The sequence below is a fragment of the Cherax quadricarinatus genome, chromosome 23 (genome assembly GCF_038502225.1).
Source record: "Cherax quadricarinatus isolate ZL_2023a chromosome 23, ASM3850222v1, whole genome shotgun sequence".
In the NCBI taxonomy this organism is placed as follows: domain Eukaryota; kingdom Metazoa; phylum Arthropoda; class Malacostraca; order Decapoda; family Parastacidae; genus Cherax; species Cherax quadricarinatus.
Genome location: NC_091314.1, coordinates 360,328 through 378,012, shown reverse-complemented (window position 1 = coordinate 378,012; position 17,685 = coordinate 360,328). Strand labels below are relative to the sequence as shown.

The 17,685-nt window shown below is 36.8% G+C and overlaps 1 protein-coding gene across 4 annotated transcripts in view; it reads left to right on the top strand.

Annotated features, from left to right (window-relative positions):
* LOC128685818 (mpv17-like protein) overlaps window positions 1-17,685 on the top strand; it is a 65,422-nt gene that overhangs the window by 31,990 nt on the left and 15,747 nt on the right. For all 4 annotated transcript variants that reach the window (XM_053772498.1, XM_053772497.2, XM_053772500.2 and 1 more), the window contains one exon: window positions 15,286-15,398. In XM_053772498.1, the coding sequence (XP_053628473.1) occupies window positions 15,286-15,398 (113 nt within the window). The remainder of the gene's footprint in view (window positions 1-15,285; window positions 15,399-17,685) is intronic.

The window sequence follows — 17,685 nt, the reverse complement described above, 5'->3', positions numbered from 1 at the left end:
TAAATGCAATAAGAACTTCCCTACCTTTATCTAAATACTGTTCACATATATGCTTCAATGTAAACACTTGATCTACACATCCCCTACCCACTCTAAAACCTCCTTGCTCATCCGCAATCCTACATTCTGTCTTACCTCTAATTCTTTCAATTATAACCCTACTGTACACTTTTCCTGGTATACTCAGTAAACTTATTCCTCTATAATTTTTACAGTCTCTTTTGTCCCCCTTCCCTTTATATAAAGGGACTATACATGCTCTCTGCCAATCCCTAGGTACCTTCCCCTCTTTCATACATTTATTAAACAAAAGTACCAACCACTCCAACACTATATCCCCCCCTGCTTTTAACATTTCTGTCATGATCCCATCAGTTCCAGCTGCTTTACCCCCTTTCATTCTACGTAATGCCTCACGTACCTCCCCCACTTACATTCTGCTCTTCTTCACTCCTAAAAGATGGTATACCTCCCTGACCAGTGCATGAAATTACTGCCTCTCTTTCTTCCTCAACATTTAAAAGTTCCTCAAAATATTCTCGCCATCTACCTAATACCTCCATCTCCCCATCTACTAACTCCCCTACTCTGTTTTTAACTGACAAATCCATACTTTCCCTAGGCTTTCTTAACTTGTTTAACTCACTCCAAAATTTTTTTTTATTTTCATTAAAATTTCTTGACAGTGCCTCTCCCACTCTATCATCTGCTCTCCTTTTGCACTCTCTCACCACTCTCTTTACCTTTCTTTTACTCTCCATATACTCTGCTCTTCTTATAACACTTCTGCTTTGTAAAAACCTCTCATAAGCTACCTTTTTCTCTTTTATCACACCCTTTACTTCATCATTCCACCAATCACTCCTCTTTCCTCCTGGCCCCCACCCTCCTATAACCACAAACTTCTGCCCCACATTCTAATACTGCATTTTTAAAACTATTCCAACCCTCTTCAACCCCCCCACTACTCATCTTTGCACTAGCCCACCTTTCTGCCAATAGTCGCTTATATCTCACCCGAACTTCCTCCTCCCTTAGTTTATACACTTTCACCTCCTTCTTACTTGTTGTTGCCACCTTCCTCTTTTTCCCATCTACCTCTTACTCTAACTGTAGCTACAACTAAATAATGATCCGGTATATCAGTTGCCCCTCTATAAACATGTACATCCTGGAGCCTACCCATCAACCTTTTATCCACCAATACATAATCTAATAAACTACTTTCATTACGTGCTACATCATACCTTGTATATTTATTTATCCTCTTTTTCATAAAATATGTATTACTTATTACCAAATCTCTTTCTACACATAGCTCAATTAAAGGCTCCCCATTTACATTTACCCCTGGCACCCCAAATTTACCTACTACTCCCTCCATAACATTTTTACCCACTTTAGCATTGAAATCCCCAACCACCATTACTCTCACACTTGATTCAAAACTCCCCACGCATTCACTCAACATTTCCCAAAATCTCTCTCTCTCCTCTACACTTCTCTCTTCTCCAGGTGCATACACGCTTATTATAACCCACTTTTCACATCCAATCTTTATTTTACTCCACATAATCCTTGAATTAATACATTTATAGTCCCTCTTTTCCTGCCATAGCTTATCCTTCAACATTATTGCTACTCCTTCTTTAGCTCTAACTCTATTTGAAACCCCTGACCTAATCCCATTTATTCCTCTCCACTGAAACTCTCCCACCCCCTTCAGCTTTGTTTCACTTAAAGCCAGGACATCCAGCTTCTTCTCATTCATAACATCCACAATCATCTCTCTCTTATCATCTGCACAACATCCACGCACATTCAGACTTCCCACTTTGACAATTTTCTTCTTCTTATTCTTTTTAGTAATCTTTACAGGAAAAGGGGTTACTAGCCCATTGTTCCCGGCATTTTAGTTGACTTTTACAACACGGAGGAAAGATTCTTATTCCACTTCCCCATGGATATAAAAGGAAAAGTAATAAGACCAAGAACTATTAAGATAAAATCAAAGAAAACTCAGATGAGTGTGTATAAATAAATGTGTACATGTATGTGTAGTGTGATCTAAGTGTAAGTAGAAGTAGCAAGACATACCTGTAATCTTGAATATTTATGAGACAGACAAAAGACACCAGCAATCCTACCATCTTGTAAGACAATCACAGGCTTTCGTTTTACACTCACTTGGCAGGACGGTAGTACCTCCCTGGGTGGTTGCTGTCTACCAACCTACTACCTATTATTATTATTACAATATAAATAATTTGTAATTTTTATTCACACAAAAAAATATAAGATTTACTGATATGCCTTATTGCAATAATTGTATAAATAATGTCAACCCATTCATGACTGCATTGAGCTCAATTTCAAGGTACTTTTTGTCATGAAAGCAATCAAAATCATATCTATTTCTGTAATATATCTTCCATTCTATCAAATGAGACCAAAACAATGAGAATACAACCATAAAAACCATACGAAAATTCTGCTAAGGGGTGGCTAATTGCCGAGAAGTGAACTCCATTATTTAGTTAGTTTAATATGTTTATTATGCACCCCATACCCATCCTGTGGGCAGTAGTCATAAGATTACAGAGGTACATAATGGGTCCAGGGACTGGACCCCAAAGTTATGCTTAGATTTCTTTCATTTTTGGTGTATGTTAAGAAGCATCTTTCCATCATACATTGTCCAAGTTTCGATAAGATAGTCCAACAAACAAATGAGATACAATTCCCTAGATCAAGAGCAAGAGTCCCTCACCAGTGTCAAGGAACCTGCCTTGAGGTCTGCTCGCTTATGGAAATTTTGCTTGTGTATGGAAGCAAAAAATCGACCCATTGACTGCTTGTATTTGGAAAAACTTGCACATGGATGCGCTCGCAAGTAGAGGTTCCACTGTATATATAAACAAGTGCCTAACTAAAAAAAACGACAGAACCTATTATACAGACTTCGAAAACTTAAGCGTGATAATGCAACAATAAAACAGTGCTTTACTCGTGATGGCATAATCACGATAAAATTATCAGACACGGGCCGTAGGTTTGAAATAACAAATGATCAAGAACTAGCATGTTTCCTCACATTCACTGGTTTGACTGAATCTTGTTAACCCTTAAGCTTTCCAAACGTAGATCTACATTTGCACGTGTAGCGCTCTGAACGTAAATCTGTTAATCTACGTTTGATTTTACGTTGTGTCTTATGTAAAAAAATGTAGATCTACGTTTGGAGTGCTACGCATGCAAACGTAGATCTACATTTGGACACAATATCAACCATGTACAGTGTTGTAGTATAGTAGAATTCACCTTTAAGGTATTAAACCAAGTGCTAAAGAGTAAAATTCTCATTTTGAATCTTATACCCAGCATCTCATACATTTTTAACTGTAATACTAATTTTAACCCTTTCACTGTCTCAACCCCAAATCCTGAGGTGTCTCCTGGTGTCACAAAATATTTAAAAAAAAAAATTATTTTATCTTATGAAATGATAGAGAATCTTTTCCCGATGGTAATGACACCAAAAGTACGAAATTTGATGGAAAATTTATGGAATTACGCTCTGGTGAAGTTAGCGACCTCAGCAATATTTACGAATCGGTGATTTCTCCCACTTTGAGCCCTATTTTCGGCTAATTCCATTGTTCCAGTCAACCAAACTCATAGCTATTTCTTTAGAACTCCATTTGTTCTATTGATTGAGTACAAGAAACTGCCCATTTACTGATTTCAACTACCCAATACAGTGGTCAGAATTTGGCAATTTGGCCAATTTCAAGCAAAATTAAAAAATATGCCAATTTCAAAATATGGTCCAGAATGAACAATGCAGACATTCCTGGCTCAAAAATAACATTTTCTTTGTTCATCAGTCACGTCTCCAGGCCCCACTGATATTACTCTTGCTTTCTCTTTTGAATTTTTATTCAAACAAAAAAAAAAACAGAAAATTTACTGTTACACAGACTACTGCAGTATTGTAATAATTGTATAAATAATGTCAACCCATTCATGACTGCATATTAGAATGGGTAGTTGGACATTTATTGGACAATGACATCATTTGTTTACTCTTGAACATCAGCAAGAATCAAACATTTCCCCTACTTTGAGCTCCATTTCAAGGTCCTTTTCATAGTAAAACCAATCAAAACCACCTCCATTTCTATAACATGTTTTCCATTCTATCAAATGTGACTACAAAAAAGAGAATATAACCATAAAAACTATATGAAAATACACCTCAAAGTTGGAGTTTTAATCCAAAAACACGGTCGGAGTTTTTTTTCTCATTATGCACTGCTTGCTGCAGGATTTTTTTTATATTGTGCACACTGACCAGACCCATTCTCTCACATGTGGGCCTACCAGCTTTCTCCCGGTTGATTTGAAGTCGCTAGAATTTTTGAGTATATGTATGTCAAACACATTGGCTCATAAGACGTATATATACGACCAAAACAGTCAAAGGGTTAACCCATATTTTCATATCTATTAGTGAATAACAGTAATTAATTCCCAGTTACTTAAGACACACAAGGTGCTAATTAAGTTGATAGTTCAGGTGCTTAAGTGTTATATTTTTTTTATACTCAAAACCATTACTTTTAACTTTAAAATAATTAAGGTGCTAACTCAGGTGCTAAAGTATCTTATTTTCATTGTTTTACTTTTATAGTCAGTAGTTACATTATTTTTAGCTTTAAAATAATTATCTTAGTTCATATATTTATATTTGTTAGTGGTTTAACAGCAAATGCGTTTCATTTTTTTTAATAATTGCAACAGCTTATTTCTCTACGTGCCCCTTATGAATGCAGTTATTGATCCTGATATCAACCTCTTATTGAACTGCAGAAATAATCCTAAGAGTAATTGCCATTACTACACTGCTAGTCAGGCTAATACTCTTCTCAGTGCCAGCAAGAACATTACAATCTTCAACTGTAATGTTAGATCATTGAGTTAACACTGTGATGACCTCCTTGTATTACTGAAGTCTCTAAATGCTACTATAACTTTCATTATTCTTACTGAAACCTGGCTCAGACAAGATTTGACATATTTACCATACCTGGTTACACAGCCATACATAACGCAGGCCTGACCTACCAGGAGGAGGCATTGCCATCTATTACTCTGATGTCTACAGACTACCACACACAAATACTTACACTTTTAGCAGTAACCTTAGAAACGTGATAACTGAGTCGGAGTTGAATAAACACCATCTGATACTTGCAGGAGATTTCAACATAAACCTCATCCAAGCAACTGACCCTCCAGTAGCTGATTTCACAAACACTATGAACAAAAGCTTGTTGCTACTCTCTATAAGCCAACAAGAATCTGAAACAAGTGCCTCATTACTTGACTGTATCTGGACCAACACGATATCCCCACTACAAGCAGGTATAATCACAGACAACACCACAGACCACTACCCTACCTTTCTCATAACCAACTTACGTAAATTGTCTCAAGAAACAAGGAAGATTGCATTTCGCCTGCATGATGCAACATCGGTAAACAACCTAATACAGTGGACCCCCAATTAACGATATTTTTTCATTCCAGAAGTATGTTCAGGTGCCAGTACTGATCGAATTTGTTCCCATAAGGAATATTGTGAAGTAGATTAGTCCATTTCAGACCCCAAACATACACGTACAAATGCACGTACATAAATACACTTACATAACTGGTAGCATTGGGAGGTGATCGTTAAGCGGGGGTCCACTGTACTGTACTAGCACTAAGTGCCATTGATTAGCAGAGATAGCTAGCTGACAGCAATAATATTGACAAAGATGTCAAAATTTTTTTACAGAAAACCCTAAACCTTTATAACAAGCATTGTCCAATCAAAACGAAACAGATCACAGAAAAGAGACTAAACAGCCCATGGCTAACAAAAAGTATCCTCAAATCTATTGATAAAAAACACCAACTTGAAAAACAGTTCAGATTAGGCCTAATTACTAAAGAATTAACTAGACAATACACATCAGTATGAAAATCAAAGCAAATACATTATGAAAGTAGACTTACTGAAATAAAAGGTGATATGAAAAGTACCTGGCAAACCTTCTCCAAAATTTTGGGCTCTAGGAAACTGTCTGGAAATAGAGATAAACTTAATTAAACCAGATGAACCTCATATACAGCCTATAGACATGGCAACAAATTTAATGTCTTTTTCTCTACTGTAGGATCAAAGCTAGCAAGTCAAATTTCCAGCTCAAATACCCAGCCGAACGAGTGCCTCACTGGCAGCTACCCAAATACTCTATTTCTAGCTCCATCTAATTCCACTGAAGTCTCACTTGTCATTAAATCTTTAAAAAACAAAGCAGGTGATCTAGATAACTTGACACCATTAATATATAAAAAAGCTGCACATGAGCTGTCACCCATTATTGCAACAGTGTTTAACCAATTTGTAGCATCCTCAACCTTCCCATCTATACTGAAGACAGCAAGGGTTACCTCAATCCACAAAGGAGGTGAGCCAACTGACTTGAACAAGATGAAATTAAGACATGTACAACATCTGGGTATCTTTATTGTAGACGTTTCGCCATCCAGTAGCTTTATCAATACAAATTTCAGGACAAAATTTGAAGACAGTAGAACTATACAGTGGACCCCCGCCTTACGATGGCATCGCGTTATGTTAAATCCGCCATACGCTACATTTGAACGCAAAAATTTTGCCTCGCCTCACGTGATTCATTGGGACACGTCCCGGACGAATCGCGTGTATATTACGTGTGTGTGTGTGTGTGTGTGTGTGTGTGTGTGTGTGTGTGTGTGTGTGTGTGTGTGTGTGTGTGTGTGTGTGTGTGTGTGTGTGTGTGTGTGTGTTACCTGTCTATGTGTGGGTATGTGTTACTTGTCCATGTGTGTGAGTGTTGCCTGTCTTTGTGTGTGTGTTACCTGTCCATGTGTATGTGGTACCTATTCATGTGCGTGTGTGTGCCACCTGTCCATATGTGTGTGTGTGTGTTGCCTGTCTGTGTGTGCGAGTATGTGTTGCCTGTTTGTGTGTGTTACCTGTCTTTCTGTGTGTGTGTGTGTGTGTGTGTGTGTGTATGTATGTATGTTACCTGTTCATGTGTGTGTGTGTGTGTGTGTGTTGCCTATGCCAGTTGTGGAATCCATTGTGCCTACTTCAAGATTAAGGAAATGTGTGCAAAGTGGGTTGAACTGCAAACCTTTATGGATGAAAAGCACCCTAACACAGCTATTGCAAGCCATGCTGGTGACTATTACAATGACAATGTTGTGGCCCATTTTAGGCAAATCTTAAACTCCAATATCAACCTTGACCTAAAACGCTTTCTTGATAGTTGTGACAGAACCCACAGGCATAACACCAGACACAAACATCTCTACGACATTCCCCGTGTCCGACTAAACCTTTACAAAAATTCAATGTATGTCAAAGGCCCTAAAATCTGGAACACCCTACCTGAGAACTCTAGAACTGCAGACACATTCATCACCTTCAAAACTACCATTAGAAAACATCTTATCTCCCTGATACACCCCATCAACTAACTACACGAATACCACCTGGTGGTTCACACTTACACTCACTCACCCATTTGACCATAAACAGAAATATTAATCTCAATCTTAAAATAATGAATCCTATGATACTCCAGTACTGAAACTATGTACTGTGCCAAAACAAAAGCATTCACATTGCTAAACTCACAAACTAGTATTTAGTCACTTAGCCATAATACCAACTTACCTCATAATTTGTAATATTTTAAAACAAAGAATTAAACTAAGTCTGCCCGAAATGCCTAGCCATGCTAGGCGTTCTAGTGGTACACTCTGTAATCATTATTTAACTACATGTAAACCACACAACAACCAAATTCTGTAAACTCAACATTGTAATCTTTATAGAGAATAAACTTTGAATTTGAATATACTACAAGTATTTACAGGTCCCAGTTCTGTTTCTAGTACTCCATGATTGTATGATACTCCATGAAACATGGATTTATAGAGAGTGCCACCCCACGTTGCTGACACAGGAATTGTGTGTCCTTCCACTGTTGGGGTCGCCATGAGGTGGTAGTACACACAACACACTTTTTCTGAGAATACTTCTTTTTTGGGGTAGACTGTATTGGTACCAGGTAGTGACAGTTAGCAAGGATTCGGTTTGGCACTTTCCCCTCTGGTTGTGGTTGGGGGACAGGTTGTGGTGTGACAGGTCACTGATGAGGGGCAGGTATAGGTGTGGTACCATACATTTTTGCTATCTGCTTGATGACATGTCTAATATAAGCTTAGAGTGTAAGTTTATCATGATAACATTTACTGATACATCTTTTATGTTAAATATCAGAGCAAATATCTAATGATGATCAACTTTTTTGTAGCTCAGAATTTCAATAATCTGTCGATAGTTCCATAGCCTAAAATTTTTAGTTATGTACATTTAGTTGTACAGTCAATATTCTCATTGGTCACTTTTACATTTTATTGTAAATATGCTTTATTTAAGCATGTGAGGAGCAGTTAAATCTGAATACAGCACTGAAAGGAATATTATCTATGGAAGCCTTCAATCAATATATATTGATGCAAGGCCATCCTAACTACAAATTGCAAAAACTAATAGTGGGTTTTTACAATTTGTACCTGTTAATTCATTTTGTTTTTCTTTTCATTTCTCAATGCACTTCCTGAGTTCTGCCTGGATCATTGCTTTTTAATAAAACTTTGTTTATTTAGTATTTTCTTTTAGATTTTGTTGTTAATGTGGTCTTCATCTTTTACTTTATAGCCTAAAAGGTTTAAATACAGAATCATATCCTCGATGACTTTGGTATTGGTGTAGGTATTGAAGAGCTTGGTGTTGCTTCTCTGGTAGGTGAAATAGGTTGGCCTGTGCTGTTACCCTGTGGTTCATTGATCCTACTGTGCTCCTGAGTACTGCGACCAGTGTTTCCTTCCAAATCCGGTGAGAATTTTGCTTGTTGTGTTACCTCATTTTAACTGAAATTTGTGCATGTTCCAGTAGCCTTAAATAAAATAAAAAAAAGTTGTCCATGTCAGTAGAAAGATACTTTTAAGGCAAGTGTCGATTTAGAAAAAAAGGAAATACTGTAGATTTATTTATTTTTTTAATGTAGACTGATTGTTTTTGATAGGAAAGTTTGTTATTAGGTTGTGTAAAATCAGTGTATTGTATTTGTATTCTTAAACATTATTTTCACATAAATTTTATGATTTTTAATACACTGGCTGTCTCCGACCGATGTAGAGTGAGCTGAAAAAGAGGAAATACCTTCATCATTTATTCAATCACTGTCTTGTTAGAAGCATGCTAACATCACAGTTCAGATGGCACCCCTGAACTGTTACATCTCTACCCCTCATTCAGAGTGCAGGCGCTGTGTGTACTTCTTACCTCCAAGATAATTGGTTTACCTGAATTCCTTCATGAATGTTGCCTTGTTCACATTCCAACCACATGTCAAGTCATAAAAAACCCACTTGCCTCCACTCACTCTTACCTAACATGCATACACAAGCCTGTTTGATGACCGATCTCTAGCACTCAGAGGAGGAGTAGGATGACTCTTACCCCTCCTTCCCTCCACCCCAGATTTATGCACCCTCCTAGTCATCCTGTTTTTCTCCATCCTCTCTGAATATCCTCAACACTCCTCTTCAGTCCTCTAAATACTTTTGGTAACCCTACATTATGTAATCTCCAAGCTCCAAATTCTATGCATCATATTCACATCATGCATTGCCCACAAACATGGCATTGCCACTGCCTCCAACCTCCTCCTTGATCCATATACCATTAAATTTTGGTACATGGATCAAGTTCTTTATCTCCACAGATGCCACAGTGCACCAACTTCCTTTTAACCCTTGCTAGTTCTATGGTTCACTTTATCTGCTGACAAGTCCACTCTCAAATATCTTAACAGATTTGCTTTCCTTGCACCTCTTTCCAATTTAATATCCTATTTTGCATTTCCTAGATTTTTTATTTACTGTTATCACCTTGCTCTTTATGTTCACTTTTCATTTCCCTGTTTTACTTTCCCTTCCAAATTCCTCCACTAACCATTGCAACTTTTCTTCAGAATATCTCAAAAGAACCTTGTCTTCAGCAAAAGCAACTGTGACAGTTCCCTCTTTGAATAGGATTCATTATCTTTGTCTCGCATCTCTCACCAACACCCCAGTGTTAACTTCTTTTATAACTCCGTTATAAATATGTTAATCATGGTGACATCATACATCCCTGTTGAAAACCTATTTTTACTGGAAAATTATCCCTCTTTCAAACATATTCTCGAGTGAGCCTCACTGTCTGCATAAAAACTCTTTATTACTTTTAGTAACCTAAATACCTGTATAATTTTAAGAAAGTACAGGTGCTGATATTTATGTACCTAGCTGTATTCAGTGGTATTTATGCACTTTAATACATTTGTTGTTTATTGGAATTAGCAGTATATGCATGCAATTCTAGTAGTAAGCATTGCATCATATTATGGAAAAGGCACTTGGAAAACCAAGCAGCTTGCACCCTTCACTGCATATTCATTGACATATTTTGATATTAGAAATTACCATTGAGTTCCTAAGCAATCTGCCATACAAACAGAGTTCATTTTCTCAAGCATTATAAAGGGTAGAATTCTGCATGATCTAAATAGTGACTAATCTTACATATTAGCTATTCTAAATTAGATTACCTATACAGTACTTATATATAGTTAACTGCCAGTCTAGAAATAACTAGTGGGCAGCTTATATCAGGCATCGTGGGATACAGTGTTGCTCAGTATAGTGTTGGTAACTCCACATTGCTGTATTTAAGTTAGAGGATAAGATGTTCTATGGGTATTTACTAATTTTATTTTACTCTATAGATATAATTTTAAATTATTGCCCTTTATTTATGCATTTATTTATTTAGAACATTTACTATATAGCATATTAAAAATTCATTAGCTCAGCTTGTAAACACGTTCTGCTCATGTTGTGGTCTTCCTCTGTGTTTATAGCAGTACAATATTCTTATTGGGTGAACAAGAATATTGGAGTAAATGTCAGTCAAGAGAAATAGCTCAAGTATAAATTTCTTATTACATGATTAATAAATGATATCTAGCTTATGAATGCATCTGAAACAGAAACAACTGACTTTGCACACCATAAAAATAATGCATCTCCTGTGTTGCCTGGCCATGATATTGAACTTATTTTACAGTAGGGGGGTCATCCTAGGAAAGGATGGAGTGAGGCATTAAAGGGGGTTTTGTGTGCAAGGGGCTTGGACATCCAGCAGGCATTTATTTATTTACTTATTTTTTTATTTGGACATGATACATAGTTGTACAAAGAAATAGTGATTGGGTGTACATTCCAAAAGCCCCTTGTATGCAGAGCATTATGGGCAGGCTTAAAATTAACTTAAGATTAACTAAGCAATGATATATTCAGTGGTAAAAATTACAGTAAACAAATTACAACATGAAAGTACAACTGAGTATTTCAAATAAGAAGCATTAAAGTTATACAAATTTGTAGCATAATAATGTATAGTATAATCTGATCAAATCGAATAAAATCAATGATTTGTAGTGCAGAAATAGGTCATATGGTCATTAAATGAGTTACACAAATAACCCGCACATAAAAGAGAGAAGCTTACGACGACATTTCGATCCGACTTGGACCATTGACAAAGTCACTTTGTCAATGGTCCAAGTCGGATCGAAACGTCGTCGTAAGCTTCTCTTTTATGTGCGGGTTATTTGTGTATCGTTCCAGTCATGGTATTGTGCCTTTTTTTGTTATTAAATGAGTTACTGTGCGTTTCAAGAGAATGGAGTATTCTATTAGGTAATGTAATTAAAGAAAAACATAATTTGATAGGGTCACAGGTTATACATTTATGAGATAGTTATTCAGTATTTATTTCGTTGTGGGTAAGTGGTTTTTAAGAAGAGTCTTGAACTGATAAACAGTGTTTCTTTTATATTCATAGGTAATGAATTCCAGATTTTTGGGCCTTTTATGTGCATTGAGTTTTTACATAGTGTGAGATGGACACGGGGAACATCAAAGAGTAATCTGTGCCTTGTGTTATGGTCATGTGTTCTGTTGAGGTTGGTAAGGAGAAGTTTGAGGGGAGAGTTTATATCTGAGTTTAGCATTCTATGTATGTAGTAGGCACAATAATAAGTATGGATGTTTTGTACGGTGAGTAAGTTTAGAGTTTTGAATATTGGTGGAGTATGCTGCCTGGAGTAGGAATTTGTTATTCTGACTGCAGCCTTTTGTTGGATAATTAATGGTCTGAGATGATTTATTGTTGTTGAGCCCCATGCTCAGATTCCATAGGTGAGATAGCAGTAAATGAGTGAGTGATATAGGGCCAGGAGGGCTGATTGTGGAACATAGTACTGTATCTTCGATAGTATGCCTACAGTCTTGGAGATTTTCTTGGAAATTTGTTGTACATGTGTTTGAAATTTGAGTCTATTATCTAGTTGGATTCTTAAGAATTTTCCCTCTGTGTGCTTTGTGATAGGTGATCCATTTATCATTATTTTAAGAGGAATATCTGTAGTACTGTTCCCAAACTGAATGAAGTAGGTTTTGTCAATATTGAGAGTAAGTTTGTTAATCATCATCTAGGTAGATATTTTCTGTAATTCGGTATTTACAGAATTGGCTAGTATGACTGGGCTTAGGTGAGAGAAGACGTATGTAGTGTCATCTGCAAATAGTGTGGGTTTGAGAAGTTGCGATGCATTTGGTAGGTCGTTTATGTAAATGAGAAAGAGAAGAGGGCCAAGGACACTTCCCTGTGGGACACTAACCGTAATTGGCTGTGTGGAAGAGTTTGCTCCATTTGTGTACACACATTGGCTTCTGTTGCTAAGGTATGACTTTAGGTAGTTGAGGGAGTGCCCTCTTATACCATAGTGCGATAATTTTATGTGCAACAAATCATGGTCAACTGTATCAAAAGTTTTATGTAAATCAATGAAGACCCCCAATGGGACTTTTTTCCTCGAGTGCAGGGTATATTTGTTCTAGCATGTGTATAATAGCATCATTCGTATTTTTATTAGGCCTGAACCCAAACTGGCAGGGGTTGAGTATGTTGTGGGAGATGAGGTAGGAATAGATTCGCTTATGAATTAATTTTTCAAAGATTTTAGAGAGAGGGTGTAAGTTGGATATTGGCTTATAGTTATTCAAGTCTGCTTGATCTCCTCCTTTATGTATCGGGGTGACCCTTGCTATTTTGAGAACTGTAGGGAAGGTAGAGGATTCAATGGATTTGTTAGTGTTGCAATAATTGGTGACAGTACTTGTGAAGTTTTTTGTATATAAAGGGTGGTAAGGTATTTAAATCTCCTGTCTTGTTCTTTAGTGTGTTGATAATAAGGGAGACTTCTGTTGGGTTAGTCGGAGCTAAGAACAGTGTGTTCGGGTAGGTGCCAGTGAGGTAGTCATTAGGTGGGGTATTTGAGCGTGGGATTTTACCCGCAAGGTTTTTTCGTATGGTGGAGAAGAAAACATTGAGTCTGTTTGCTGTTTCAGTTGGTGGGAGTTGCGGTTCATCTGGTTTTGTTAGTTTGATTGTTCTGTTTCCTGATATCTTTTTTGTTCCTAGAATTTCAGATAGGATTTTCCAGGTCTTTTTTATATCACCTTTTAAGTTGGATAATTTGTTCTAATAATACAATTTTTTTGCCCTTCTCATCAGGCTGGTTAGGATTGATGAGTAATGTTTTGTTTGGTCTCTGGTTATGTGACCCATTCTGTACTGTTTTTCATATAGGTACTTTGTATTTATGGATTTGAGGATGCTGAGTGTTAGCCAAGGATTGTTCAGTCTCTTAGCTGTGATCTGTTTAGATTTTTTAGGGCAGTGCTTGTTATAGAGGTATTGGGTCTTTTTTAGAAAATTATTAATACATTCATCAGTATCTGTATAGATTTCTAGCTCAGTTTGCCAGTCGATGTTTGTCATTGCTGTTGTGAAGTTTTAAATTAATGGCTGCCTCATTATGAAGTCAGAAGGTTACTTTAGTAGTGTCTTGGGATAATTTATCTGTATTAGTTATGATAAAGGTAGGGTAGTGGTCTGTGGTATTATCTGTGATTCTGCCTGATTTTAAAAGGGATATAGTGTTGGTCTAGATGTGGTCTGATAGGGAAACATTAGTCTCTGTAATTCTTTTAGGTTTTGTTACTGTTGTTAGCAACAAGCAGTTATTCAGTGTTTGTGAATTCAATTACATGTGGGTCCTGGTCTTGCAGGAGATTTATATTGAAGTCTCCTGAGAGTAGTAAGTGATCTTTAATTATGTGTGCATCAGTTATCATGCTTCCTAGGTTTTCACTAAAACTGGTAATATTTGACTGTGGTACTCTGTAGATGTTTATCACTGTGAGAGATTTTTGTAGGTATTTGGATTTGAATTTAGCTATTATTTAGCTATTATGTTATATGAGCATGTTAGGAGTGGAGGCAAATGGTTTTTAGGACCTGACAAGTTGTTGGAGTGTGAGCAAAGTAACATTTTGTGAAGTGATTCAGGAAAACTGGTTAGTCAGACCTGAGTCCTGGAGGTGGGTAGTACAGTGTGTGCATTCTAAAGGAGAGGTGGGGATATTTGTTGTCTGGAGTGCATGAGAGAGTGTGACTGAGTACAGCTCAATACAAGTTGTTGGATAGTTGTTATATTAGTTGGCATTTTAAAAACCGTGCTCCAGAATAGAGTAGAAGTCATGCAAATTTTGTCCCTTTTTTGGAACTGAAGTGTTTTTTGTGTATCCTTTATAATGAAAGCAAAAGTTTTAAAAAACTATTTAAAAAATTTACATAATTATTTAACAAAACACAAAATTTTTATATTGTCTTTTGTTGCAACCTCATGAATATTGTATAAATTTATTCTTACTATTATGAGCAGACTTTAGGCAGTCAATTGATAGTTGTGATTATTCTGCAGATATTGTGTAAATACATGATTTTTTTTTTTAAGATGGCAGACTTAACCAGGAGGTTCTTGCTGTGGGTGTTAATATTTTGTTGATGGTTCTAGTTTGTGTTTGTAATTTTGCAGCACTTGATACATGCCACATACATAAGACTTTGGGGTGGGTGTGTTTATTGAAGTAGAACAGTTAGTGTGCATACTAATACTTTCAATTTATTCAGTAAAATGTAATGTGATTTTTCCCTTATAGGTACAAATACTTAGACTCAAAGTTTGTGGGCAAGAGTTTGCGGATGGTGCTTCCAAAACTGGCAGCAGATGCCTTGGTTATTACCCCGGTTAATCTTACCTTGTTCTATGTTGGTGAGTTATATCCTTGGTAGCAATCATTATATGACACTAGCAGCTCTGAGTATAGATTAATATAAATTTAGATTCTTTATTTCAGTCACTGATTTTACAAAATATACAATAATCATAAAACCCATAGGATGTACAGTCTCAACTTGACTAGGTCAAGAATAACAAACCATGTGTTTACACAAAGTTCGTTAGATACTGCACTACACAACAGAAGACAGCTGTTAATTAGAGGAGAGTCAATAGTATCAGGAATGGGAGATTAAATGGATGAGAATACACAAATTGAATAGGAAGGCAATATGAATACAGTGGAATCTCAGTATTCATACATTCCTATATTCATAGAACTTGATATTTGCCCAAATTTTTCAAGAAAAATTTGACTTCATACGTATTTGAAATTTACCCTGATAAAAGGTTGATGGGTAGGCTCCAGGATGTACATGTTTATAGAGGGGCAACTGATATATCGGATCATTATTTAGTTGTAGCTACAGTTAGAGTAAGAGGTAGATGGGAAAAGAGGAAGGTGGCAACAACAAGTAAGAGGGAGGTGAAAGTGTATAAACTAAGGGAGGAGGAAGTTCGGGTGAGATATAAGCGACTATTGGCAGAAAGGTGGGCTAGTGCAAAGATGAGTAGTGGGGGGGTTGAAGAGGGTTGGAATAGTTTTAAAAATGCAGTATTAGAATGTGGGGCAGAAGTTTGTGGTTATAGGAGGGTGGGGGCAGGAGGAAAGAGGAGTGATTGGTGGAATGATGAAGTAAAGGGTGTGATAAAAGAGAAAAAGGTAGCTTATGAGAGGTTTTTACAAAGCAGAAGTGTTATAAGAAGAGCAGAGTATATGGAGAGTAAAAGAAAGGTAAAGAGAGTGGTGAGAGAGTGCAAAAGGAGAGCAGATGATAGAGTGGGAGAGGCACTGTCAAGAAATTTTAATGAAAATAAGAAAAAATTTTGGAGTGAGTTAAACAAGTTAAGAAAGCCTAGGGAAAATATGGATTTGTCAGTTAAAAACAGAGTAGGGGAGTTAGTAGATGGGGAGATGGAGGTATTGGGTAGATGGCGAGAATATTTTGAGGAACTTTTAAATGTTAAGGAAGAAACAGAGGCAGTAATTTCATGCACTGGTCAGGGAGGTATACCATCTTTTAGGAGTGAAGAAGAGCAGAATGTAAGTGTGGGGGAGGTACGTGAGGCATTACGTAAAATGAAAGGGGGTAAAGCAGCTGGAACTGATGGGATCATGACAGAAATGTTAAAAGCAGGGGGGGATATAGTGTTGGAGTGGTTGGTACTTTTGTTTAATAAATGTATGAAAGAGGGGAAGGTACCTAGGGATTGGCAGAGAGCATGTATAGTCCCTTTATATAAAGGGAAAGGGGACAAAAGAGACTGTAAAAATTATAGAGGAATAAGCTTACTGAGTATACCAGGAAAAGTGTACGGTAGGGTTATAATTGAAAGAATTAGAGGTAAGACAGAATGTAGGATTGCGGATGAGCAAGGAGGTTTTAGAGTGGGTAGGGGATGTGTAGATCAGGTGTTTACATTGAAGCATATATGTGAACAGTATTTAGATAAAGATAGGGAAGTTTTTATTGCATTTATGGATTTAGAAAAGGCATATGATAGAGTGGATAGAGGAGCAATGTGGCAGATGTTGCAAGTATATGGAATAGGTGGTAAGTTATTAAATGCTGTAAAGAGTTTTTATGAGGATAGTGAGGCTCAGGTTAGGGTGTGTAGAAGAGAGGGAGACTACTTCCCGGTAAAAGTAGGTCTTAGACAGGGATGTGTAATGTCACCATGGTTGTTTAATATATTTATAGATGGGGTTGTAAAGGAAGTAAATGCTAGGGTGTTTGGGAGAGGGGTGGGATTAAATTATGGGGAATCAAATTCAAAATGGGAATTGACACAGTTACTTTTTGCTGATGATACTGTGCTTATGGGAGATTCTAAAGAAAAATTGCAAAGGTTAGTGGATGAGTTTGGGAATGTGTGTAAAGGTAGAAAGTTGAAAGTGAACATAGAAAAGAGTAAGGTGATGAGGGTGTCAAATGATTTAGATAAAGAAAAATTGGATATCAAATTGGGGAGGAGGAGTATGGAAGAAGTGAATGTTTTCAGATACTTGGGAGTTGACGTGTCGGCGGATGGATTTATGAAGGATGAGGTTAATCATAGAATTGATGAGGGAAAAAAGGTGAGTGGTGCGTTGAGGTATATGTGGAGTCAAAAAACGTTATCTATGGAGGCAAAGAAGGGAATGTATGAAAGTATAGTA